At 48.6% G+C, this 26,280-nt stretch overlaps 1 protein-coding gene across 2 annotated transcripts in view; it reads left to right on the top strand.

Moving 5' to 3' along the window:
- PTPN14 (protein tyrosine phosphatase non-receptor type 14) overlaps positions 1–26,280 on the top strand; it is a 122,059-nt gene that overhangs the window by 5,758 nt on the left and 90,021 nt on the right. For both annotated transcript variants that reach the window (XM_063919082.1, XM_063919081.1), the window contains exon 2: positions 23,967–24,277. In XM_063919082.1, the coding sequence (XP_063775152.1) occupies positions 24,104–24,277 (174 nt within the window). In that variant the 5' untranslated portion in view covers positions 23,967–24,103. The remainder of the gene's footprint in view (positions 1–23,966; positions 24,278–26,280) is intronic.

Below are 26,280 nucleotides of genomic sequence, written 5' to 3'. Positions count from 1 at the left end.
ACAGTGGTTCTCAAACTCGGTCCTCAGGACCCCACACGGTGCATGTTTTGCAGGTAACCCTGCAAGTGCACAGGTGTATTAATTACTCACTGACACATTTTAAAAGGTCCACAGGTGGAGCTAATTATGTCACTTGTGATTCTGTGAGGAGACCTGCAAAACATGCACTGTGTGGGGTCCCGAGGACCGAGTTTGAGAACCTGTGGTATAAAATATATATACCGGCCTGGTGGGGAATGAGAATGTAACAGAGAGCAACTTTCATGGGTTCTCCCCTGGATGGTTTATTATGCCGGGTTCGGTGACATTGGAAAAAGGGTTCATGGTCTGGATGGAAATGAGGAGAGGAAATAATCACCTCTAAAAACAGGAGAGAAAAAAATTCTTTTATATATTTATCGCACAACTTTTTTTTTCTCTCTAATTTGCATTTTACAGTTTTTAGTTAGACTGAAGTATAATTTGTGGTTCTTTAGCCAAACCTTAATTCCAAGAGCTAGAAACTAGAATAAGGGGAAATGGCTGCAAGAATAACCACTGGGCAGCTGCGTAACACGAGCGCTGCGGAGGAGGACAATGTGGTTTTTAGATATTTCTAGAAGCTGTGTTTATAGCGTTCCCGTGCTTCCCGCTTTCCCTGTGTCTCCAGAGCTGATTGTCACACTTGGCACGTTGCATGCGCTCTGTGAGCTGGTGTTTTCTGAATGATGTGTTTTTGCTACATATTAATGGGTCCAAAACTATAATTCATTGTTTCTCCGTTGGAGAATTACTTATGGACAGTGTTTTCTGAATGCTGCTTGATTCATGGTTTTGCCTTTGACGCAAGTGCGATACAAAGATCGCAACACTGCTTGTGAAAACTGATGCGAAACGCGTTAAAACTGCCCTTGTGTACAGGTCCTGAGGGGGCTCTAGATGCGTCATTGTATTTACTGTTCCTTGTTCGTTTCCAAATTGCTTTACATACATACGGTTGAGGTGCATCGGTTACCATCCAGTTGATCGTATACAGAACTTGAGGGGGTGCTTCAACTGCACTGTCCAATCAAAGAGATGCATTGCTCATATGCTGTTCCGGACAACTGTAGGAATATTTTGAGCAGACGCATCAAACCTGCGTCACATGAATACGATGCGCTTAAAACTTTAACTCTCTCTTTTTTTTTAGTTTTATTTCTTTGGGGGATGAAATTATTCCCCAGGAAAGGATCAGGTTCTCAATCAGTTTGACAATATATATGTGACTTGTATTGCATGGAAGGTCACCTACACACACCAGTTCTGTACTGATTCAGGGAACGATCAGAGTGGGTTGCAGCGTTTGTAGCCATATTGAGAGAACGCGTAACATTGCACTCTCTGCCCACTTGGCCTTACAGTCTTCTCTAAGTTTAGGACAATTCCAACGCTGGTCCCCCTCTTCGTAAGAGCCCTGGACACTAGTCCCCACAGTCCCCCCCTGGTGACTGCCCTGCTGATCCAACTTGCAATCCTAAGAAAAGGGTTGAAAGGTGAAATGCGTTCTTTTCTAATCTGCCATCTGTCTGGCATGTTGGTGCTAGTAGTTAATCAGGTGGAAGTGTCACAGGAGCAGATCTCCCAAGTTAATAAAATAAAATACTTTATTATCTTCTCTCTTTATAAAACTGTAATCAGTTTCTCCTTTACACACCTGCACAGGGCGGGATTGTGAAGCTCCTACAGACATTCCACCTCTGGGAGTTACCATCGCCTCTCCTGAGATCTTTACTAGTTCCACCCGCATACCTGTCGACTTTTGGGTGCTGGGAGAAAACTAAAGCCTTGTGCGGCCATGAATTCTCCATTATTCCTGATAGGTGAGAGGTGTGACGGTCGGGAAAAAAACCCATTTCCAGTGGTTGACGTGCACCTGTGATTTAATGCAGATCTCTCACATTTTTTAAAATTTATTATTTTCTTTTGTAAGATTTGTGCAGTTTATTAAAAAAATTGAATTAAATTAAAATCTTCTAATATCAAAACAAGGACCCGCTGAACCTGCATAAGGTAAGCTTAGGAACGCTTGAGTTTGATGCGCTCTGTTCACTTGCGTGGGCAGCGGAAGTACCGGCTTCCTGTCTTTCACGTGTGGATTCACTCAGACTGCTGCAGTGTTAGTAGAGTGTGTGATCACCTGACTGGTATTTTGGTATTTCTGTGGCTAAGAGATGTTACCTATTAGGCTTCATAAGCCTCTGGCATTCATTGTGTGCATTACAGATTACTGTACTAGTAAATGCCGCACACAACCTTCAATCCACGGCATATAGATGTGTATTGTAGTCACTCCCCTTTTTCTAGTATCTTGTAACACAACCGTTACAAAACTGGTTTGCAAAATGAGTGATCTGTGGACCCTGTGCATCCACCGGTGTCTCCACTTTTATTTATTTTGTTTTGACATTTGGGATCGCCGTTTGCACCTCAGAAAAAAGCACGGACTTACTGTATTTGTATGTGTTGTGCCTGTGGTTACTACGCCGATCGCAGAATAACATGTGAGTTGGGGAACGTTCTATTCCAAAAATAAGTAAAACTTTTCGTAATGCTGTTTGAAAGGTCCTATTTATCTGTTTCCTGCGCTCCAGTTTTCATAAATGTTTTCACATGTGCTCAATATTCGGCATCAGCCTCACAGCAACATGTAATTGTGGAGTGGGGAGGATAAAACCGTTTTGCTAAAGCAATACCAGAAGTTTGTTGTGTATCTGGAAAAAATCACTGCAAACATCTGTCTGAATTCATGTTGTATTAATTTCTACAATCGCTGCACTGTCCTTAGGAGCCAACAATAGGCAGCGATGAAAAGGATCGCACAAAGGAAAGAATGGAATTTTTTGTATTTTGTAAGGCAGGTTACATTCCTGCGGCCGCGGCACTAAGTGCTGTGCGACCCTGTCACTTTATGGTCATCAGCCGCGGAGTCATTGGAATGCATTGTTGCCCGGTCGGCTCGTGACTGCCAACACAATACATACACAAGGAGGGAAGAATGGCCCTTTAAACGTTTCAGCAGCGGTGTAAAAATAATATCACCGTGCTCCTTAATTTGGGTGTGAAATCTGCCGGCAGGAAGCTCTTTCTGTACAAGGAATTTGGATGTTGTTGTTTTTTCCCCTCTTTCTAGACTCAAGGATTGGAGGACTCGGCGCAGCCTGTGAGATCTGTCAAGTGTCGGAGAAACCAGAGGAGTTTGGAAACTTCTATACAAATAGTTTTCACACTTGTCTGTTAGATCCTACTATTGTGCCCGGAGCACACATTGCTGCTGGAACATCACACACTAAGGAGCACACATTGCTGCTGGAACATCACACACTAAGGAGCACACATTGCTGCTGGAACATCACACACTAAGGAGCACACATTGCTGCTGGAACATCACACACTAAGGAGCACACATTGCTGCTGGAACATCACACACTAAGGAGCACACATTGCTGCTGGAACATCACACACTAAGGAGCACACATTGCTGCTGGAACATCACACACTAAGGAGCACACATTGCTGCTGGGACGTCACACACTAAGGAGCACACATTGCTGCTGGAACGTCACACACTAAGGAGCACACATTGCTGCTGGAACGTCACACACTAAGGAGCACACATTGCTGCTGGAATATCACACAGTAAGGAGCACACATTGTTGCTGGAACATCACACACTAAGGAGCACACATTGCTGCTGGAACATCACACACTAAGGAGCACACATTGCTGCTGGAACATCACACACTAAGGAGCACACATTGCTGCTGGAACATCACACACTAAGGAGCACAGGTCTTGCTAAGGATATCAGCTGCCCCTGCACGGGGTAATACCAGTGCCACTTTCAAACCCAATTCGTAGGGGTTTGGACAGAGAGCCAGTCTGATCAGGTGGTCGTCCGGATTGGCAGAAAAATGCAGACTGGCCAATGAAGCCAACGGATTATGGTAATCGGGTGCAAATACGGGTGAACGCCAGGATCTCTACCCAGTTTGGTCGCCCGACTGCGGCTATAAACTGATTACCGTGTAAATTTGTGTCCTCAACAAAGATTATACTGTACCTGTATCCTAATAACTTTATAATCGGTCATCTCCTAAACTAAAATCCCTGTTCTATGGAACACCAAGTCCAACCAGGCTGCGGACTAAAAGATTGACACTATATTGATAGTCAGTATGTTGACACCAGATGATCAATAGGTCGAACAGTGTCAAATAGTCGACACAGAAAAGGTAGACACTTTTTTTGTTTGGTTATTTTAATCCTAACCCTAACTCTCCCCCGAGTGCTTTACTCTAATCCTAACCCCAAACCCTATAAATGATGAAAAACCATGCGTTGACCTTTTGACTCTGTCAACCGGGATGTGGTTAAAATCCTGCAGTCGGAATACCGACACCCGTCAGAATGCAGACGCCGGAATCCCAACAGGTTCAGGAGACTGACACTGGAATCCCGAACGTAAGTATAGCGGGCGGGTTAGGGTGAGGGCCCGGGATTGGTATAGCCGCCACCCGGGTGGGGTTAGGTTTAGGCTGTGGAGAGGGTGGGTGGGGTTAGGTTTAGACTGCACGTAGGAGGGGGGGTGGGGTCATGCACCACCGGGGGAAAGGTTAGGTTTAAGCACTAAGGGGGGAGGGTTAGGGTCAGGCTGAAAGGGGGGAGGGAGTTAGGGCTAGGTACCACCAGGGCTAAGTTAGGGTTAGGCACTATGGGTTAGGGTTAGGCTGCGGGGGAGGATGGGGTTAGAGTTGGGCACCACCAGGGGGAGCTTAGGGTTAGGGGGTAGGGTCAGGCTGAAAGGGGGGAGGGAGTTAGGGCTAGGTACCACCAGGGCTAAGTTAGGGTTAGGCACTATGGGTTAGGGTTAGGCTGCGGGGGAGGATGGGGTTAGAGTTGGGCACCACCAGGGGGAGGTTAGGGGGTAGGGGACAGGGGAGAACATACTCCCCCCCCCCCTTCCACCCCACAAATCAGGATTTCAATTATCGGGATGCCGGCGTCGGTATAATGACCGCCGGGTAATAATGATGAACCCCGTCAACCTATAGACTGTCTTTCTATTTCCCGTCTTCCATCAGGTGTTACACCGTGTGGTTGGCATGTGACGGGGCAGGTGCTGGCTATACTATGGGGGCTACACCGATATCAGTGGTGTTTGGTAATCGCCATGGCTGCTGATTGGTCTTCCTGTTTTTGCGCACGGAGGAGTGGAATGTGTAGACCCTAACCTGCCGTATGTACGGGGCCTCCTTTATGGTAAAGGAGAACCCACTCTCTATTCTCTATTAAAAAAAGACCTGCAGAGGCGGTGTAACCTTATTATCCGGTGCATTTTCCTGTGCATAAATAAAGAGGGTGATATAGGAGGAAAATGAAATTGCTGTCACCCAGAATTGCTCCCAGCGGATCCCACAGCACACTGCAAAGTCCAATTATTCTCCGGGCTCTGGCGCAGGAAGTAGCGCTTCCTTATCCCAACCAGATACAATATATAATGAAGACATGGTCACGTACTATGTACATTTTAGGAGCCTACTTATAAAAGGATTTTATTCCATAAAATTATGTAGAAACTGCTGTGTGCACAATATGTTGTTTCCCTGCTATGTACGAACAGCCTAATGTCACAGAAATCTCCTGCAAATGGGTAATTAGTGCTGCAGATCGCAGTCACCATTATTATCAATAGGGACAATAATCTGACCCCTATGTACTAAACTCAGAAGAGTGGATTTGGCCCTGTTTCTTTAAGCCATCCTCAGATTGCATAAACCACTTTATGCCTATGGGGGTATTCTTATAGGAGAGGGATTATGCGATCCCTCTCCTGCAGCCTGTACATGTGCAGTGTCATTTTCTCAGAGTGTGAACGACTCCTCCGATATCCTGGGGAAGAAACTCGCAGGGGCAGCAGCTGTCGCTACCACTATCCCTGCCAGTTACAGCTGGTACGCAATGGGCGCAGTTTAATATGGAGTGTTTATTATCATGGCACTGCTGCGCACCTAGGGCCTAATTCAGACTTGATCGCAAGCAGGCTGTTTTTTGCACTTCTGCGACCAGGTAATCGCCGTCTACAGGGGGAGGGGGTAATCGGTGTGCAGGGGTGCGGACGGATGTGCACAGAGCCGCACAAACAAAAGTTTGTGCAGTCTCTGCACAGCCCAGGACTGACTCAGCCGCTGCGATGATCCGGGCCGGTGCTGACGTCCGAAACGGCTGGGCACGCCTGCGTTCTCTCGGACACTCCCTGAAAACGGTTAGTTGCCGCCCACAAACGGCCTCTTCCTGTCAATCTTCTTGCGATCGCCGGTGTGATCTGTTTCTTCGTAAAACCCGGCGATCCCCGTCGCCGCAGGGCGACGTGCCTGCACATTGCGGTGCATACGCATGCACAGTTCAGACCCAATCGCATGCTGCAATAAACAGCTAGCGTGCAATCGGATCTGAATGACCCCCCCCCTAATCCTGCTAGCTATTCTCCCGTAGGCGTTTGGTTGTAACCCGTTGTTTTCAGACCAGCGGTTGCTTCTCTTTATCATATTTCGTACGTCTCATGTTTTCTGCCTGTGTATTTGCAGCCAAGCATTTCAGTATCACGCTCGGCTTCCTGTGACTGGTCCATAGTGGCTGACCTTCTTACCCCTCGTGCAATTCAGAAGTTAAAGGATAGCAATTAAAACTTGAGCATAAAATTCTGTGTAGTGTTAATTGCAAAATCAGAATGGATTGCGTAGAACGTGCTCACTATGTGATACCGCTTTCAGGTCACAAATGCCGGGTCCTCTCCACGGCTGCTAATAGAGGCACAGTTTTTGCAGACTCCATAAAAGATTCTGTGGGGAAGGGAGAGCTGGGACTGCGCACACTAATTCTAAATGAGATGTGCTACCATGCTGAGACTTGTACTTCCACATAAAAAAATCGAAAATACTCTTAAGCACAAAACACTGAATAATTATAATAAACTCTGCAATATAACAGTAAAATTGAGGTGCTTAGAATAATTTTGGCCAAAAATATGAGCCCACCAACCGCGACCAGGTGACCTCATCTGGTGGGTCCCTAACATTACTAAGGTTTAAGTCCAGTGGAGGGTCCTGTGCTCTAGACTTGAACCTTAGTAATGTTAGGGACCCACCAAATGAGGTTGCCGCTGGTGAGCTCATATTTTTGGGCAAAATTATGCTAAGTACCTCAATTGTATTGCAGAGTTTATTATAATTATTCTGAGTAACAGAGTTTTTAGTATTTAGTGTGTACCTGCGTTTTCTCTTTCTTCCATGAGAAATTCTGATGATGTCTCGTACTGACTGTATTGTGATTTATTTAGCTTTTATTTTGTCCTGCAGCGACCTCAGCTTTTCATGGCTACGTGATTCAGGGATGACTTTTGCAGGGCAGTCACCCATTTCAGGGCTTGATGGAATACTTTCCTGCTCTCTTGTATTGTCTGTGAGAATCCTTAATATGCAGGTGAATCCTTCCAAGAGTGTAGGTCACCCTATACTCCTTCTGTCTTGTGAAGTTTGTGGGACTTTGATGATGTGATTCACCTTAGGTCTTGCCTTTGTGTGGGTCCTGAAAATGCAAAATGCGTCCTTTGTGGTTTAGCTTTCCCACTGTTGTTTAGATACTTTATTCAAAAATGAATTTTGCCATCTATTATCTGATAGTATTTATTTATAAATTGGCACACCGACAGTCATTATCGTTTTCAAAATCTCTGGAGAGAGAACCAGTATGGCTGCCAGACTTGGGCTTACACAGCTCTCTGCAAACTATTTGACAGTAGAGCAGGAGAAGAAAAGGGGTATGGCGTAATAGAGAAAACAGAGCTCAGAGGGATGTTTCTAAGCCTCTCTGTTCACTACATCATCATGTTTCATATGATATGGTAGGCCATTAGAATGATCAATCATTAATAGTAGCCTGAAAAAACCAAAAACAAATAAAGGGAGAATTGTTAACTACACGAACACCCCTCTTACAGACCATCGCAATGATTTGTTAACACGCCTCATCTCTGCGTGGTAGCCTAATGCTGTTTTAAGTGCGTTCCAGACATGACCCACACAGCGGGTCTTTTATGCTGTTCGTATAAACCTCATCATTGATTCCTGTCCTAATATAGGGGGTCATTCCGAGTTGATCGTAGCTGTGCTAAATTTAGCACAGCTACGATCATCTTCCCTAACATGCGGAGTGACGCCCAGCACAGGGCTAGTCCGCCCCGTATGTCAGTCCGCCCCCCCCCCCCCCTCCCAAACACAAATACAAAAGCATCGCACAGCGGTGATGCATTTGTATTTGTGGAGTAACTCCCGGTCAGCGCACCTCCTGCCGCTGGCCAGGAGTTGATCGTCGCTGCAGCGGCTGTGTGAGACGTCATGCAGCCGCCGCGGCCCGCCCCTCCCCCAATGGTCCGGCCACGCCCCCTAAATGGTGGCTTAACGCCACCGTCCAGCCCCCTCCCGCCTTGCGACCACCTCTGCCTGTCAATCACGATAAAATGCAGCGAGCGATCGGGTTGGAATGACCCCCATAATTTTCACATGTGTCAGCCAAGTGGCATTTGAATCGGAAGGGTCCCGAGCATCATGTGGGATTGCTGTTTATATGAAGGATTGCAGACATGTAAGATGATGATTCACAAATGTGACTTATACATTTTATTTTTTGTATTATTCTGGGTCCATGTACTAAGGGCAGATAAGGGGATCAAACAATAAAAGACAGACACCATCCCTGTTAATATCCCTTTTCGATATGGACTAATGGGATTTCTATTAAACATTAGTCACCAGATGTTGCCGTTATTGATCCGTGTAAGCGCTGTATTTTGGCAATAGAGGAAAATCACTTTGATTTGTGATATCTATTACTCCATATTAGGGCTCTTTAAACGATCAGCGTTTATGGAATTAAAACCATATAATAGGCAGGCTTTCATTCATTTGCATATAAAGCAACGAAAATGTGTCTGATTAAATTCTCACATAATTGTCTAGATGAACTATGAAAACCGCGCATTTCTAGTTACATACCGCCGTTATTAATACCGGTATATGCGCTTTGATCAGGGCAGAACTGTGCATGCGTATGCACCGCAATGCGCAGGCGCGTCGTACAGGTACAAAGCGGATCGTTGCTGTGCGATGGATTCAACGAAGAATCCATTCGCACAGCCGATCGCAGGGTGATTGACCGGAAGAGGGCGTTTGTGGGTGGCAACTGAACGTTTTCTGGGAGTGGTTGGAAAAACGCAGGCGTGTCCAGGCGTTTGCAGGGCGGGTGTCTGACGTCAATTCCGGGACCGGACAGGCTGATGTGATCGCAGCGGCTGAGTAAGTTCTGGGCAACTCAGAAACTGCGCAAAACTTTTTTGTACCGCTCGGCTGCACAGGCGATCGCACACTTGCAAAGCGAAAATACACTCTCCTATAGGCGGCGACTATCTGATCGCAGCGCTGCAAAAAATAGCTAGCGAGAAATCAGGTGTTTATTAGGCCCTGTATCCGATAAGTGGCGGGATGTATCACATTGCGGATGTGATGCTTAGTACATCTCACCCCAAATCTCAATATCCGGTTACACAAATAGTCATACTGTATCTTTACTAAATGTATGTAGCTGTACCCCGGGATGTACCAATCCTGCAATAACATTGGGAAAATGTACATTTCGTTACGGAAGCGAAATTTCTCATGTTTGTGTGCACGCAGATAGTAACGTCTCATGAATGGGGGTTCCGTTATCAGTCGGCTGATCTATCAGGGATAACTTACACAAGACAGCACTTTATTTTGATAGTATTTTATGTGGTGTTTAATGTGGGCTGTTGGGTTTTGGTGATTTGCTCGCATTAGTTGTGGCAATTGTATGATAAATAGAGTTTATCACTCATTAAAAAGGTGATTCCGTTACCGGTGGGATTGCCCTATAATTTCTGTGAACTATTACTATACCACTAAGGGGGGAATTCAGTTCACTGAGGTAATTTACCACGGCTTATTACCCCCCCCCCCCCCCACGTTGGCTATTCAATTATCTGGGATTTGTGTTTCCCAGGCGGAAACAAAATCCCTGATAACTCAGTTATCTGGTCCCGCGAACCTGTTAACGCTGAAATCTTTGAATTTTTCTCAGATTCCACGCGTTAACGCCTGGTAACACATGAAGTTAATGGGCGTTAGCCAGTATTTCAGGAGAAGTCGGGAGGCTAATTGAATATCTTCCCCCATTACAGCCTGAGGCTACCTGTATTAATTACCCACCGCCGGTAATTGAATCTCCCCTTAAGCTGGTGTAACCAGCCCCCTGCACGTTACACCATTGTACCCTGCTCTCGCTGGAAAGCTCTCTGCGTGCGCAGCGCAGCCATCCCCGCGCCTATTACTACCGAGCCCTACATCACAGGTAGCTATACGTCTGCGCAGATTCACAGGTGTAGTCTAAGGAATTGGTTATTGCACAATCTGTTTTCGGAGGAAATATGTGTTCAGCTGTCCAGACACAGCGTGGTCGGTGATTACTCAGTCAGTGAGAGTGGTGTCGTCGTTCCATGTGCGTGGCGCGAAAAACTGTCCTTGTACAATGAAAATATGTAGGAACGAATCATCCTAAAAAACTATCGTATTGGTCAGTGGAAGAACGACGACCCTTGGGTCCTATGTATTAATGGGATCCGGTCAAGATGACGGCTGTTGGGATCACGGCAGCTGGAATACCGACACTGGAATCACAAAAAGGTCAGGACACAGACGGCGGCATCCCGACCGTATGTATAGCAGGAGGGTTAGGTTTAGGGCCGGGAGTGGGGAGAGGGGGGTTAGGTTTAGGCGCCACACCAGGAGGTTAGTGTTAGGCTGCGCAAGGAGAGAGGTTAAGGTTAGGCTGCGGGGGAGGGGGGTGCTAAAATTTAGGCACCACCGAGGGAGCTTAGGTTTAAGTACTAATGGGAGAGGGTTAGGATTAGGCTGTGGGCAGGAAGGGTTTGGGGAGAGGGGAGCACATAGATGGTTCACCCCTGTTGGAATGCCGGCTTCGGTATACTGAACGCCAGCATCCTGACTGCCGGTAACCCATACACAACCCGTATTAATAACCGTAGCACTGCTGCGATTATTAACCATCTGTACCGCAATGGATACTTTCATTCTGAATGAGAATATCCCTGCTATGTACTAAAGTTAACATGCAGCGATAACGGCTGTCCCTGCGAGTCTCTTTCCCGGCATGTTGCCAGACTATTACTCATTTGTGAAAGACTCCTCCGGGGAATTTGACACTGCGCGTGCGCACGGTGTTGAATTTGCGATCCGGCCGGCGACTGCGGGAAATAGATCATAAGATCTCTCTCCTGCCTCCATAGGTTTAAAGCGGTTTATACCTTAGGATGCTGTAAAGGAACTGGAGCAAAGTTTTATACATAGGGGTAGGATGGTAGCGGGGTCTGCGGTCTGCAGGTGGTTCCTATGACATCTCCTGCATTAGGCTGTTAGTACATAGCAGGATGGTAGCGGGGACTGCGGTCTGCAGGCGGTTCCTGTGACATCTCCTGCATTAGGCTGTTAGTACATAGCAGGATGGTAGCGGGGACTGCGGTCTGCAGGCGGTTCCTGTGACATCTCCTGCATTAGGCTGTTAGTACATAGCAGGATGGTAGCGGGGTCTGCGGTCTGCAGGTGGTTCCTATGACATCTCCTGCATTAGGCTGTTAGTACATAGCAGGATGGTAGCGGGGACTGCGGTCTGCAGGCGGTTCCTGTGACATCTCCTGCATTAGGCTGTTAGTACATAGCAGGATGGTAGCGGGGACTGCGGTCTGCAGGCGGTTCCTGTGACATCTCCTGCATTAGGCTGTTAGTACATAGCAGGATGGTAGCGGGGACTGCGGTCTGCAGGCGGTTCCTGTGACATCTCCTGCATTAGGCTGTTAGTACATAGCAGGATGGTAGCGGGGTCTGCGGTCTGCAGGTGGTTCCTGTGACATCTCCTGCATTAGGCTGTTAGTACATAGCAGGATGGTAGCGGGGTCTGCAGGTGGTTCCTGTGACATCTCCTGCATTAGGCTGTTAGTACATAGCAGGATGGTAGCGGGGACTGCGGTCTGCAGGTGGTTCCTGTGACATCTCCTGCATTAGGCTGTTAGTACATAGCAGGATGGTAGCGGGGACTGCGGTCTGCAGGTGGTTCCTGTGACATCTCCTGCATTAGGCTGTTAGTACATAGCAGGATGGTAGCGGGGACTGCGGTCTGCAGGCGGTTCCTGTGACATCTCCTGCATTAGGCTGTTAGTACATAGCAGGATGGTAGCGGGGTCTGCAGGTGGTTCCTGTGACATCTCCTGCATTAGGCTGTTAGTACATAGCAGGATGGTAGCTGGGACTGCGGTCTGCAGGCGGTTCCTGTGACATCTCCTGCATTAGGCTGTTAGTACATAGCAGGATGGTAGCTGGGACTGCGGTCTGCAGGCGGTTCCTGTGACATCTCCTGCATTAGGCTGTTAGTACATAGCAGGATGGTAGCGGGGACTGCGGTCTGCAGGCGGTTCCTGTGACATCTCCTGCATTAGGCTGTTAGTACATAGCAGGATGGTAGCGGGGACTGCGGTCTGCAGGTGGTTCCTGTGACATCTCCTGCATTAGGCTGTTAGTACATAGCAGGATGGTAGCGGGGACTGCGGTCTGCAGGCGGTTCCTGTGACATCTCCTGCATTAGGCTGTTAGTACATAGCAGGATGGTAGCGGGGTCTGCGGTCTGCAGGTGGTTCCTGTGACATCTCCTGCATTAGGCTGTTAGTACATAGCAGGATGGTAGCGGGGACTGCGGTCTGCAGGCGGTTCCTGTGACATCTCCTGCATTAGGCTGTTAGTACATAGCAGGATGGTAGCGGGGTCTGCGGTCTGCAGGCGGTTCCTGTGACATCTCCTGCATTAGGCTGTTAGTACATAGCAGGATGGTAGCGGGGTCTGCGGTCTGCAGGTGGTTCCTGTGACATCTCCTGCATTAGGCTGTTAGTACATAGCAGGATGGTAGCGGGGACTGCGGTCTGCAGGCGGTTCCTGTGACATCTCCTGCATTAGGCTGTTAGTACATAGCAGGATGGTAGCTGGGACTGCGGTCTGCAGGCGGTTCCTGTGACATCTCCTGCATTAGGCTGTTAGTACATAGCAGGATGGTAGCGGGGACTGCGGTCTGCAGGCGGTTCCTGTGACATCTCCTGCATTAGGCTGTTAGTACATAGCAGGTTGGTAGCGGGGACTGCGGTCTGCAGGCGGTTCCTGTGACATCTCCTGCATTAGGCTGTTAGTACATAGCAGGATGGTAGCGGGGTCTGCGGTCTGCAGGCGGTTCCTGTGACATCTCCTGCATTAGGCTGTTAGTACATAGCAGGTTGGTAGCGGGGACTGCGGTCTGCAGGCGGTTCCTGTGACATCTCCTGCATTAGGCTGTTAGTACATAGCAGGATGGTAGCTGGGACTGCGGTCTGCAGGCGGTTCCTGTGACATCTCCTGCATTAGGCTGTTAGTACATAGCAGGATGGTAGCGGGGTCTGCGGTCTGCAGGTGGTTCCTGTGACATCTCCTGCATTAGGCTGTTAGTACATAGCAGGATGGTAGCGGGGACTGTGGTCTGCAGGCGGTTCCTGTGACATCTCCTGCATTAGGCTGTTAGTACATAGCAGGATGGTAGCGGGGTCTGCGGTCTGCAGGCGGTTCCTGTGACATCTCCTGCATTAGGCTGTTAGTACATAGCAGGATGGTAGCGGGGACTGCGGTCTGCAGGCGGTTCCTGTGACATCTCCTGCATTAGGCTGTTAGTACATAGCAGGATGGTAGCGGGGACTGCGGTCTGCAGGCGGTTCCTGTGACATCTCCTGCATTAGGCTGTTAGTACATAGCAGGATGGTAGCGGGGTCTGCGGTCTGCAGGCGGTTCCTGTGACATCTCCTGCATTAGGCTGTTAGTACATAGCAGGATGGTAGCGGGGACTGCGGTCTGCAGGTGGTTCCTGTGACATCTCCTGCATTAGGCTGTTAGTACATAGCAGGATGGTAGCGGGGTCTGCGGTCTGCAGGCGGTTCCTGTGACATCTCCTGCATTAGGCTGTTAGTACATAGCAGGATGGTAGCGGGGACTGCGGTCTGCAGGCGGTTCCTGTGACATCTCCTGCATTAGGCTGTTAGTACATAGCAGGATGGTAGCGGGGACTGCGGTCTGCAGGCGGTTCCTGTGACATCTCCTGCATTAGGCTGTTAGTACATAGCAGGATGGTAGCGGGGACTGTGGTCTGCAGGCGGTTCCTGTGACATCTCCTGCATTAGGCTGTTAGTACATAGCAGGATGGTAGCGGGGACTGTGGTCTGCAGGCGGTTCCTGTGACATCTCCTGCATTAGGCTGTTAGTACATAGCAGGATGGTAGCGGGGACTGTGGTCTGCAGGCGGTTCCTGTGACATCTCCTGCATTAGGCTGTTAGTACATAGCAGGATGGTAGCGGGGACTGCGGTCTGCAGGCGGTTCCTGTGACATCTCCTGCATTAGGCTGTTAGTACATAGCAGGTTGGTAGCGGGGACTGTGGTCTGCAGGCGGTTCCTGTGATATCTCCTGCATTAGGCTGTTAGTACATAGCAGGATGGTAGCGGGGACTGTGGTCTGCAGGCGGTTCCTGTGACATCTCCTGCATTAGGCTGTTAGTACATAGCAGGATGGTAGCGGGGACTGTGGTCTGCAGGCGGTTCCTGTGACATCTCCTGCATTAGGCTGTTAGTACATAGCAGGATGGTAGCGGGGACTGCGGTCTGCAGGCGGTTCCTGTGACATCTCCTGCATTAGGCTGTTAGTACATAGCAGGATGGTAGCGGGGACTGCGGTCTGCAGGCGGTTCCTGTGACATCTCCTGCATTAGGCTGTTAGTACATAGCAGGATGGTAGCGGGGACTGCGGTCTGCAGGCGGTTCCTGTGACATCTCCTGCATTAGGCTGTTAGTACATAGCAGGATGGTAGCGGGGACTGCGGTCTGCAGGCGGTTCCTGTGACATCTCCTGCATTAGGCTGTTAGTACATAGCAGGATGGTAGCGGGGACTGCGGTCTGCAGGTGGTTCCTGTGACATCTCCTGCATTAGGCTGTTAGTACATAGCAGGATGGTAGCGGGGACTGTGGTCTGCAGGCGGTTCCTGTGACATCTCCTGCATTAGGCTGTTAGTACATAGCAGGATGGTAGCGGGGTCTGCGGTCTGCAGGCGGTTCCTGTGACATCTCCTGCATTAGGCTGTTAGTACATAGCAGTAATTCATCCAATTATGCAGTTTCAACATCATTTTCTGGAAAAAAAATGCTTGATAAATAGGCCTCCTTGTTGCAGATAGCGGTGATGGTTTGCTTTGCACATTGAACTTCATGTGCAGTGTGGCACTTGTAGTTCTACAGGTTATCTAAGGTGAGAGTGAATGCAATATAGTTTTATTTCTTTTTACGACTCTTTTTATTCTATCTGCAGCAAATCTCTTCCATGTAATCCTCCTGAGATGTCCGTCCCTTGTCTGTAGAGATCTGGTCTCTCGTTGTACAGTGATCACAACATGTGCGGTGCAGAGATAAGGGCACTCGTCTCTGATTTATTACGGTTTCCCAATGCCCCTTTCTTACATCACGTTGTCGCACTTCGCATAAACACAACCTGCGGGGTCGCGGCATGACCTGTTTTCCTGAACTTGACTTTCCGCAACATATGTGGCGAAGAGATTATTTGCTGAATAGAAGGGATGTGAAGGTCCCAGAGAAAGCGAGTTATGCTCCTGTTATATATCATCGGCCATCAGCCAGTCAGTCAGTCAGTCAGTCTCCTCTTCACTTGGACAGGGTGACATATAGAAGGACTTTTTCTGTTTGAAATCTAAATATTCGGGTAATTTGCAAGCCCTTTGTAGGGACAAAGTAGAGAAGGACCTTGAAATGAGTTGGGGCAGATTGCCGTTGTGGTGACTTTGAAATGCCCTTGGAGGTACCATGAGTGACCCCAGTTTCACCGCTAAATTGTTCATATACAGTACTGTGCAAAAGTTTTAGGCAGGTGTGGAAAAAATACTGCAAAGTAAGAACGCTTTCAAAAGTTTTTGAGGGAACTCGGCAGGGAGGTTATTCCAGACATCTTGTAGAGCTAACTACAGATCTTCTGTGGATGTAGGATTGCTCAAATCCTTTTATCGCTTCACGTAATCCCAGACAGACCTGATGATGATGAGATCAGGGCTCTGTGGGGCCATATCATCACTTCCAGGACTCCTTGTTCTTCTTTACGCTGAAGATAGTTCTTAATGACATTGGCTATATGTTTGGGGTCATTGTCCTGCTGCAGAATACATTTGGATCCAATCGGACGCCTCCCTGATGGTATTGCTACTCTCCTGGAAGTTGCGGGAGGCTTCCAATTTTTTTGGGTAGTCCCCCCGCACCCCTGGAAGCGTAGGTGATCTCTCCCACATCCCGCCCATTTCCTAGTGACGTGGACAGGATGGGTGAGATAATACAGGGAATCGCAGCTCCATGCAGAGGCAGAATGTATGCAAGTAGAACTTTGTACCTGGATAACACTATGCTGCGCTGCTTGTGCGGCAGATGCAACGTAGATTTCATTTTGAAAGGGGCGTGTCCAAACTCCATACTTACCTACTTTTAAAAACTCCTCTCCGGGAGAAGCCACCATTAAGCCCCACTCCCACCGCAACAAACGGCCACGATTTAAAGGTCTGTGGTGAATGGGTGGGGCTAAATGAAGCAAATGTGTCATTAAGCCCCGCCCTCTCTAATCGGACCCACAATTCCAGCAGTCGTCTTCTCTATGAAGTGGCTGGATGCGGGTGGAGTACCCACTCTTCCAGTGGAGGTGCGGGAGACTGCCTGAAACATTGTGATTCTCCCGCAACTTCCAGGAGAGTATGTAAGTATACCAAACTCCTCTTAAGAGCTGTGCAATAATAAAGCTGGCCAGCATCTGTGGGCTACATGCAAAAGCAGCCAGTATTTGCCCTGCATGTGGAAACAATAAATGTCTTTATTGTTATGGGCAGTGCAGGTGGGGCAGATGTAACGTGCAGAGAGAGAGTTAGATTTGGGTGAAGTGCGTTCATACTGAAGTCTAAATTGCAGTGTAATAAAGCTGTCTAACATGTGTGGGCTACATGCAGAAGCAGCCAGTATTTACCCTGCACAGAAACCAAGTTAATGCTTTCTTTTTGCTTGTATGACTGGGAAATGTGAGTCTGGCAGAGGACGGCGTTTTCTATCTGTTATAAAAGACTGCAACCTTTTGCAAGTGGCGGATAAACCATCTAGAGGGGGGATGTGCGCGGCTGTACTAACACGACAGGTCTCACGTCTGATGCACAGGTTGGCATTTAGCAACAGTCATCACAACCTGGTCAGCTACAATAAAGCCCTTTGTGGTACAGAAAGCAATAAATCGTGTATCGCATGGCAGCATTTCTAAGAATATGAATCTGCTATAGTCCGTGCGGTTACATTGCCGGCGGTCAGGATACCTACGCTGGAATCCCGACCACTGACTGTGCCGACAGCCGGAATCCCGGCTAACGGGCTTTTCCCATGACACTCAGAGTGGGAATAGACCCTGTGGTGAGCCACCGAGTCCGCCGCGTGGCGAGCGCAGTGTGCCCGCAAGGCGATTCGTTGCGCTCGCCCTGCTGCAGGCATTCTTGCGGCCGGGTTCCCAGCCGCCGGCATACCATACTAACACTAATACACTGTATAGATCACTAGTCATGTCACAGCTTGAATATGGGGTACGGTTTTGGACACCTATTTGCAAGCAGGACATAGGAGAATTTGTGAGTATTCGGAGACCTGCAGCATCATTACTACAGGGATTAGAAGGGTTACATTATTGAGAGGCTAGGAAGGGTTACTGCGAGGGGAAAGGTGCCTTAGGGCTGAGATAACATGAATAAATACCATTGGTAATAATTATTAGTGTATTGATAGTAAATGAGATGATTTGTTGGCCTGTCCCGAGAAGACGCGGCTGCAGTGTTTCCAGCGCTGTATCCGGCAGAACCTTCCCGCCAGTGGCGGCCTATGTAAGCATCCCTGCTTGTGTAATAGGAATATTTGCATGCCTAGAATACCTGAGATAAGGTGTAATCTCTGCCGCTAACTACCTGCGGAATCCTACGTCTCACCAGCCGTGAAAGACTCCATTCTCTGCAGATAAATCCTGCGTGACATGCTTTCCAAGGAATGTGGTGACTTTCAGGGCCGCAGATGTGTCACCTGGCAGGATAACCTGCGTGGTTCTTCCCTGACCTGAGTCTTAGAAGCGCACTCTAGATGCATGCTGGGAATCCGAGGTTCTGCAGTAGCTGCGGATCCACAGGCCGCCCACGATTATCTGCCTGATCTATAGTAGTGCACTCTAGTCAGTGATCATTATTGTGCTGTATTGTTTTCTATAAAGGCTGATTCCATCCAGTTGTTGGTGGAAGTAATACCTGGTCCCAATAGGTGACTTGGGGTGTTGGGGTCTAGGGCTGTCGGGAGTGTGCACTGCTGGAACACCACTGGACCTTCTCTGTATTTATTAAAATTGATTATGATAAAATGGATCCATGCCGCATATTCCTATAAGGTAAGTCTGCCCGGCTCTCAGTCAGTCTGTGCCTGCCACGTTAGCAGGGAGGCGCTTCCCGAATACCCTGCTTCATGGGAAGCATGCTGGACTTATTTAATAATTGAAACCTAGTATAATTATTTATATAGAGCCTATCTACCAGTAGGACTTAAAGCACTTTACAATATTGCGCAGGAGGAAGCAGCTATCTTGGGCGCACTAACTTGATGGTGTATGTAATAATTCACATCATCAGACACACAAACATTAGGGCCTATTTTGGTCAGCTGCCACAAAGTAGGAGCCGTGGTTGGAGCTAACCATGACTCCGGCGTAGTGAGGGAGCAATGCTAACCACTCTGCACAAATCATTAAAAACATTTTTTTTTTTGTCAACTCAAAGACACAAGCCAGGAGTACCAGTTTCTGTGGGCAGTGCCATGACTGAATCCTGCCCCTAGATTAGCTGTCTGGCGTGTACTGAGCTGGTTGTGCTGGATTGGCAGGCTGGGTTGTTGTCTTGCCCCCCCTCCCCCCCCCCTCCCTCGCTGTGGTGGGGTTGGGCGCTCTCTATCTTCATGTTGGACAGCTGTGTATTCTCAGAGTATCCCTGAATCCCAGTGGTTGCTTTCCTCACACACTCTTTGCTCCAACTGTTGTTTTCCTATCCATGTGGATGGCAGTGACAGTGGAGGCTGATTAGTTTTGGGGGTGACATGTTTTTAAGTTGCGAGCGGTACTCTGAAGGGTTCGCATTTTGGTGGTGGTGATGGGACCACGCTGATTCCAGGGGTCCGGTTTTGGAGTTGGGATCCTGGAAACTTGCTCTGCTTTGTTCTTCTTTACTTTGACGTTACATTTACCTGTGAAAGGAACATATTCCTATATTCATGTTTTTATTGTAACATTGTTATTACTGAACTCTTTGTGGCCCATATTGTCTGCTGCTACCCATGTAATGCACCATTTATACATATACTGTTATACCTGTCTTTGGTTGGAACTTTATATCCGTCCTCTTTGGGGTCTATGTACTGAGCCGTGGGGAGAGAGATAAAGTACCAACCAATCAGCTCCTAATTGTCATTTTTCAAGCACAGCCGGTAACATGGCAGTAGGGAGCTGATCGGCTGGTACTTGTTCTCTCTCCAAGGTTTGATACATTTCCCCCATTCTGTTACAGTTATTTACACTTACAGCAAGGAATATCTCAGTGATTAATAGTCCCCTCATGCTGTACGTGGCACGCTTATAAACTGGGGGCGTGCCAATGGTTTATATCCCCTAAATCTAACTGAATCAGGACTTTAAAGCCTGGCAATTGTCTGGCGTATTCACATGTTGCCAAGCAATACACTGAGGTTTAGGCTGGAATTCCAGCTACCGCAGAACCGTGGGTGTACACAGACTCTTCTGCAGATGCCACCTGACACTAGGGTGGAGAGGAGCGTCCGTTCTACGTGCAGTAATGGGACAGCTGGAGGTCGGCATAATGCTGTATTACTAGACTGGTATTGCCGGCTCTGAGATAATATGGTTATTAGTTTTATTTTATTATTGATGACACAAAGAAGAATAGGCCGCACCCTCAATAAGTGTTGGTGCTGACCATGCTGCCCTGTACCCGGGTACTGACCACACTCTGCCCTGTACCCTGGTACTGACCACACTCTGCCCTGTACCCTGGTGCTGACCACACGCTGCCCTGTACCCTGGTACTGACCACACTCTGCCCTGTACCCTGGTACTGACCACACTCTGCCCTGTACCCTGGTGCTGACCAAATGCTGCCCTGTACCCGGGTGCTAACCACACACTGCCCTGTACCCGGGTGCTGACCACACGCTGCCCTGTACCCGGGTGCTGACCACACGCTGCCCTGTACCCGGGTGCTGACCACACGCTGCCCTGTACCCGGGTGCTGACCACACGTACCCGGGTGCTGACCACACGCTGCCCTGTACCCCGGTACTGACCACGCGCTGCCCTGTACCCCGGTGCTGACCACGCGCTGCCCTGTACCCCGGTGCTGACCACGCGCTGCCCTGTACCCCGGTGCTGACCACGCGCTGCCCGATGCCGACCACGCGCTGCCCCGTGGCCCGGTGCCGACCACGCGCTGCCCCGTGGCCCGGTGCCGACCACGCGCTGCCCCTTGGCCCGGTGCCGACCACGCGCTGCCCCGTACACCGGTGAAATTGGACACCGCCCCTTTTTCCCCTCCAGTCTGTCTGGTGTAATTAGTAAGGTGGGAGAGGATGATCCGTGTATGGATATATTGTATTGTCTATGTATGGCCTGAACACTGCTAGATATGACGTCTCCATCATTTTCCTCCTGTAATATTGCGTACAATTTAGGTCTCGGATATCCTATATTTAACAATTCATCGTGTAATATGACTCAGCGCCACCTCCGTAAGGTTTGCTAATTGCCTATCCCAGAAACCGGACATCAATCTGGGGATTTTGAATTTGATTCTATTTGTCGCTGTCTTATTTAGCTGCAGAATCTTTAGATAAGGAAACGGGAAAACAATGCAGATTCAGTGTAATTATAACCAGGCCAGTAAAGGTCCAATCAGAGCTGCAGCTGACGGGACGCTTCTTACCAGCGCCACAGATCTGACGCCTGGGTGCCAAGTTTCACCCTGGGCCTGTGGGTAGTACAAGCCTGTGTTTGTCTGAGGGGCCGTGTGTGTCGGATATTCCTGTGGGGGAGTCGCTCCTGCTTTGAAAAGGATTCCAGCATTTCCCTTGAACTTGGATAAGATCTGGCGCTTGATACTTTGAAATCTTCTGCTTCAAGATTCCCCAACAAGTCGTTTCATGTCCCTCTTTGCTGCGGTTGTATGTTGTGAACCAGCCATTGTTTCATATGGTATTTGATGGTTAAAAGTCTCTTATTTCCCTGTTGCGTTATTTTGGAGCCCACCTGTGTTACGGCGTGTAGCCGGCTTCCCGGCGGTCTTGTCCGGCGTTGGATAAGCCCCCTCTCTCACCGGTAGTTCAGGTGCCTTCTGCGCGCTGCAGTCAGCGAATGATGAATTGAGCGTGCCTTAAATATTTTCCCAAAGTTTGCCCTTAGGTGAGTGTAAAATAGATTCTCTCTAGAGTATTAATAGACTAAATTACAGGTCGTCTGTGCAATGGCCTCATGGGGGAGAGAACAAGGCGTTGATGGGGCAGAGACTGGGAGAGGTTTTGGGAATATGGACATTTTTGGTAAAACATTCTTGGGCTGGCACTAAGTTGGCACAGAGATGGGTGTAATTTACGCCTTAAGAAATGTGTGCACAGGTCACCGCTGCGACAGCAGCATCCGTGCCCACTTTACGGAAGGTACGTGGCACAGACCCTTAGCGACCTACAGTACATGCCAACTTTCTGTACAACAAACGCAAGTTACATTTGGCAAAGGGTTTCTTCCAGTGCTTGGTGCCGGTGTGACCGGATCCGTGGCCCCGAGTGTTTACAAGAGATGTGAATGAATTTCTGGAGACTTCTAAAGAGTTTCTCAGTGGATGACCTATTCTAGTACTGCATTGTGTGGCGGTTACTAAATCGGACTTTGCGCTGTGGGTGGCCCACCGGGTCGACCTCTGATTTTTCATACAGTTCCCCCAGTGCTGCAGATGAGCCCCCCCACCACTGCTCCTGTAAAACTACACCCCCTTTGCAGGGAATGAATCTGTCCTTCACATCCGGCGTCTGTAATTTGGCGCTCAATTGGGCGCCATTCCTGCCAGTAATCCATTCTGGAAAATACTGCTGGAAATGTGAATATTTAGCAACCTGTTTTCCCGTCTTATGAACCACTGTATTCCCAGTACTTTGTTTTAAACGACTTCTTGAGTGAATGGTTAATGCAGACAGTGGAATGTCAGGGATGGATGTGTCATAATCACACGGTTATTCCCCCAGTACCGTCAGTGTGTGACTGCTGAGACGTGTCTGGCGGGCGGCTTAAAATGCTGCGCTGTGGTGAGGTGCCCGTTCACGGGCGGCACATATTTCTCTCCATACGCACCCTGCGCCGCCGTTACCTCCTAGGAATGTTCCTTCTCTAAGCAGGATTTATGCGAATGTGCCAAATATACTTTACACTACACAAGGATACGACTAGCCCGGGAATTGCCACATAATTATAGCATTAATTCCAATCCAAATGAAAACTTTTGGAGTCTGTCTACCAAGCGTTGTTTTTGATTAGTTTGCACCATTGGCGCCTTGGTGAGACCAGAGATTGGCATGTCACTAATTTATCTTTAGTTTAGTTAGACCTTCCCCCAATAATAAAGGTTTTAGCTATGAGTGAGGCGGCCATTTAGTCTGGTAAATATAGGACCAATCAGCTTCTGGCTATCATTTTATAGAATATTTGATAAATGCTAACCAGCAGCATATTGGTTGCTATGGGCAACTTCACCACTCTCTGCAATGTTTGATACACTTCCCCGACTGTCTGTTATCACTGTTACAGCAGCACATTTGCAACAACGTCATTGCAACGTTTTATTTATTGACTATGTATCCCCGGAGTGTCCCATTGTGTCATTGCTCCGCTCACTTTGGGTCGGGGGTACTTCGTCCATATGTGACCCTACAGTAAGTGAGCGCGATGGCTTCTTGTTTGCAGCAGGGTGACAAGTGACGGCCCCCTGAGACTGAGGGAGATTTGGCAGCTGCGCCTTTTTGAACTTCATTTTACCTTTTGGTCTCTGGATTGCTGCATTGTAGATATCGGTGATCACTAGTCACATACACTATTATACTGGTGTCATTCTGACCAAGAGCACAGACCATACACCCAACAAATTATATATATATGTGTGCCATCCCTATTATAGAAGTTGGGGGCCCACTTAGTGCATGGCGGTAAGGTTTTCCGATATTGCTGTAATAAAAAAAAAAAAAAAAAAAAAAAATATATATATATATATATATATATATATATATATATATATATATATATATATATGTATGTATGTATGTCTGTGTAAACATGCGTGGGAGAAAACTGTTATAAATAGCCAGTCTACCGTCATTCTTTTATTGACATCTATCGTTCCTGATTTATTCTGCGACTTATCATTTATTTTTTCCTGTACGTCACCATAGCAACCATTAAAGATATTTCTTTTCTCGGCTGTAACGTTAGTGGGGAGACGCTGTGGTACAGAAGTTAGTATTTATAACCGTGGAATTACTTTTCGGACGGCTGTCTGTTGTTTTTGGAAGGCTGTTTGTGACCTGGTATTAGGTGTTAATGGCCCTTTTCTTGTGTCCTTTTTTTTTTTTTGTTTGTAGGTAGCATCTGCTAGAGTTCCCCGGGTATGGACAACTTCCCCGCAACTTGGAGGACATCAGTAGTTTGTGGGCTGAGATTCAAAGCAAAAATAAAGTGAAAGGCTGCCCTTGGGGCGTCTGCAGCCACGTTCCACGCGATGCCTTTCAAGCTCACACTACGGAGGACCAAGCGGTACAATGTCCTGAGCAAGAGCAGTTTTGTTAGTCGTATTCGACTATTGAACTCATCGGAGATCGAGTGCAACCTCTCCGTGGATAGCACCGGGCTGGAGTGTCTGGAGGCCGTAGCTCTGAGACTGGAGCTTTGCGAGGTAAGGGCCCTTCATCCATTCTCATGTGTTCTTGTTTTTAATGCATTCAACTAGGCAGTGCTGGATTCCCCGCAAGGCAGGTGAGGCACGTGCCTAAGGTCGCAACGGACTGGGGGTGGCACAGCAGTCCCATGCATCAGAGCTTTCCAGTTATATACGTAGCTACTATAGGTGCAGGGAGTGCAGCTGCTATGGGTCCCAGAGCTGAGAGGAGCCACCTTCCCTGTCACAGTTACATGTGTTATATACAGGGTGTAGCTACCATAGGTGCAGGGAGAGCAGCTGCTATAGGGCCCAGAGCTGAGAGGGGCCACCTTCCCTGTCACAGTTACATGTGTTATATACAGGGTGTAGCTACCATAGGTGCAGGGAGTGCAGCTGCTATGGGGCCAGAGCTGAGAGGGGCCTCCTTCCCTGTCACAGTTACATGTGTTATATACAGGGTGTAGTTACCATAGGTGCAGGGAGTGCAGCTGCTATGGGCCCAGAGCTGAGAGGAGCCGCCTTCCCTGTCACAGTTACATGTGTTATATACAGGGTGTAGTTATAGGTGCAGGGAGTGCAGCTGCTATGGGGCCCAGAGCTGAGAGGAGCCACCTTCCCTGTCACAGTTACATGTGTTATATACAGGGTGTAGTTACCATAGGTGCAGGGAGTGCAGCTGCTATGGGGCCCAGAGCTGAGAGGAGCCACCTTCCCTGTCACAGTTACATGTGTTATATACAGGGGTGTAGCTACCATAGGTGCAGGGAGTGCAGCTGCTATGGGTCCAGAGCTGAGAGGGGCCACCTTCCCTGTCACAGTTACATGTGTTATATACAGGGGTGAGGCTACCATAGGTGCAGGGAGTGCAGCTGCTATGGGTCCAGAGCTGAGAGGGGCCACCTTCCCTGTCACAGTTACATGTTATATACAGGGTGTAGCTACCATAGGTGCAGGGAGTGCAGCTGCTATGGGGCCAGAGCTGAGAGGAGCCACCTTCCCTGTCACAGTTACATGTGTTATATACAGGGTGTAGCTACCATAGGTGCAGGGCGTGCAGCTGCTATGGGGCCAGAGCTGAGAGGGGCCACCTTCTCTGTCACAGTTACATGTGTTATATACAGGGTGTAGCTACCATAGGTGCAGGGAGTGCAGCTGCTATAGGTCCCAGAGCTGAGAGGAGCCACCTTCCCTGTCACAGTTACATGTGTTATATACAGGGTGTAGCTACCATAGGTGCAGGGAGTGCAGCTGCTATGGGCACAGAGCTGAGAGGGGCCACCTTCCCTGTCACAGTTACATGTGTTATATACAGGGTGTAGTTACCATAGGTGCAGGGAGTGCAGCTGCTATGGGGCCAGAGCTGAGAGGAGCCACCTTCCCTGTCACAGTTACATGTGTTATATACAGGGTGTAGCTACCATAGGTGCAGGCAGTGCAGCTGCTATGGGGCCAGAGCTGAGAGGGGCCACCTTCTCTGTCACAGTTACATGTGTTATATACAGGGTGTAGCTACCATAGGTGCAGGGAGTGCAGCTGCTATAGGTCCCAGAGCTGAGAGGAGCCACCTTCCCTGTCACAGTTACATGTGTTATATACAGGGTGTAGCTACCATAGGTGCAGGGAGTGCAGCTGCTATGGGGCCCAGAGCTGAGAGAGGCCACATTACCTGTCACAGATACATGTGTTATATACAGGGTGTAGCTACCATAGGTGCAGGGAGTGCAGCTGCTATGGGGCCAGAGCTCAGAGGAGCCATCTTCCCTGTCACAGTTACATGTGTTATATACAGGGTGTAGCTACCATAGGTGCAGGGAGTGCAGCTGTTATGGGGCCCAGAGCTGAGAGGGGCCATCTTCCCTGTCACAGTTACATGTGTTATATACAGGGTGTAGCTACCATAGGTGCAGGGAGTGCAGCTGCTATGGGGCCCAGAGCTGAGAGGGCCCACCTTCCCTGTCACAGTTACATGTGTTATATACAGGGTGTAGCTACCATAGGTGCAGGGAGTGCAGCTGCTA

The sequence above is a fragment of the Pseudophryne corroboree genome, chromosome 4, assembly GCF_028390025.1.
Source record: "Pseudophryne corroboree isolate aPseCor3 chromosome 4, aPseCor3.hap2, whole genome shotgun sequence".
Taxonomy (NCBI): Eukaryota; Metazoa; Chordata; class Amphibia; order Anura; family Myobatrachidae; genus Pseudophryne; species Pseudophryne corroboree.
Note: the sequence above shows the minus strand (reverse complement) of the source record. Positions and strands in the feature narration are given on the sequence as shown.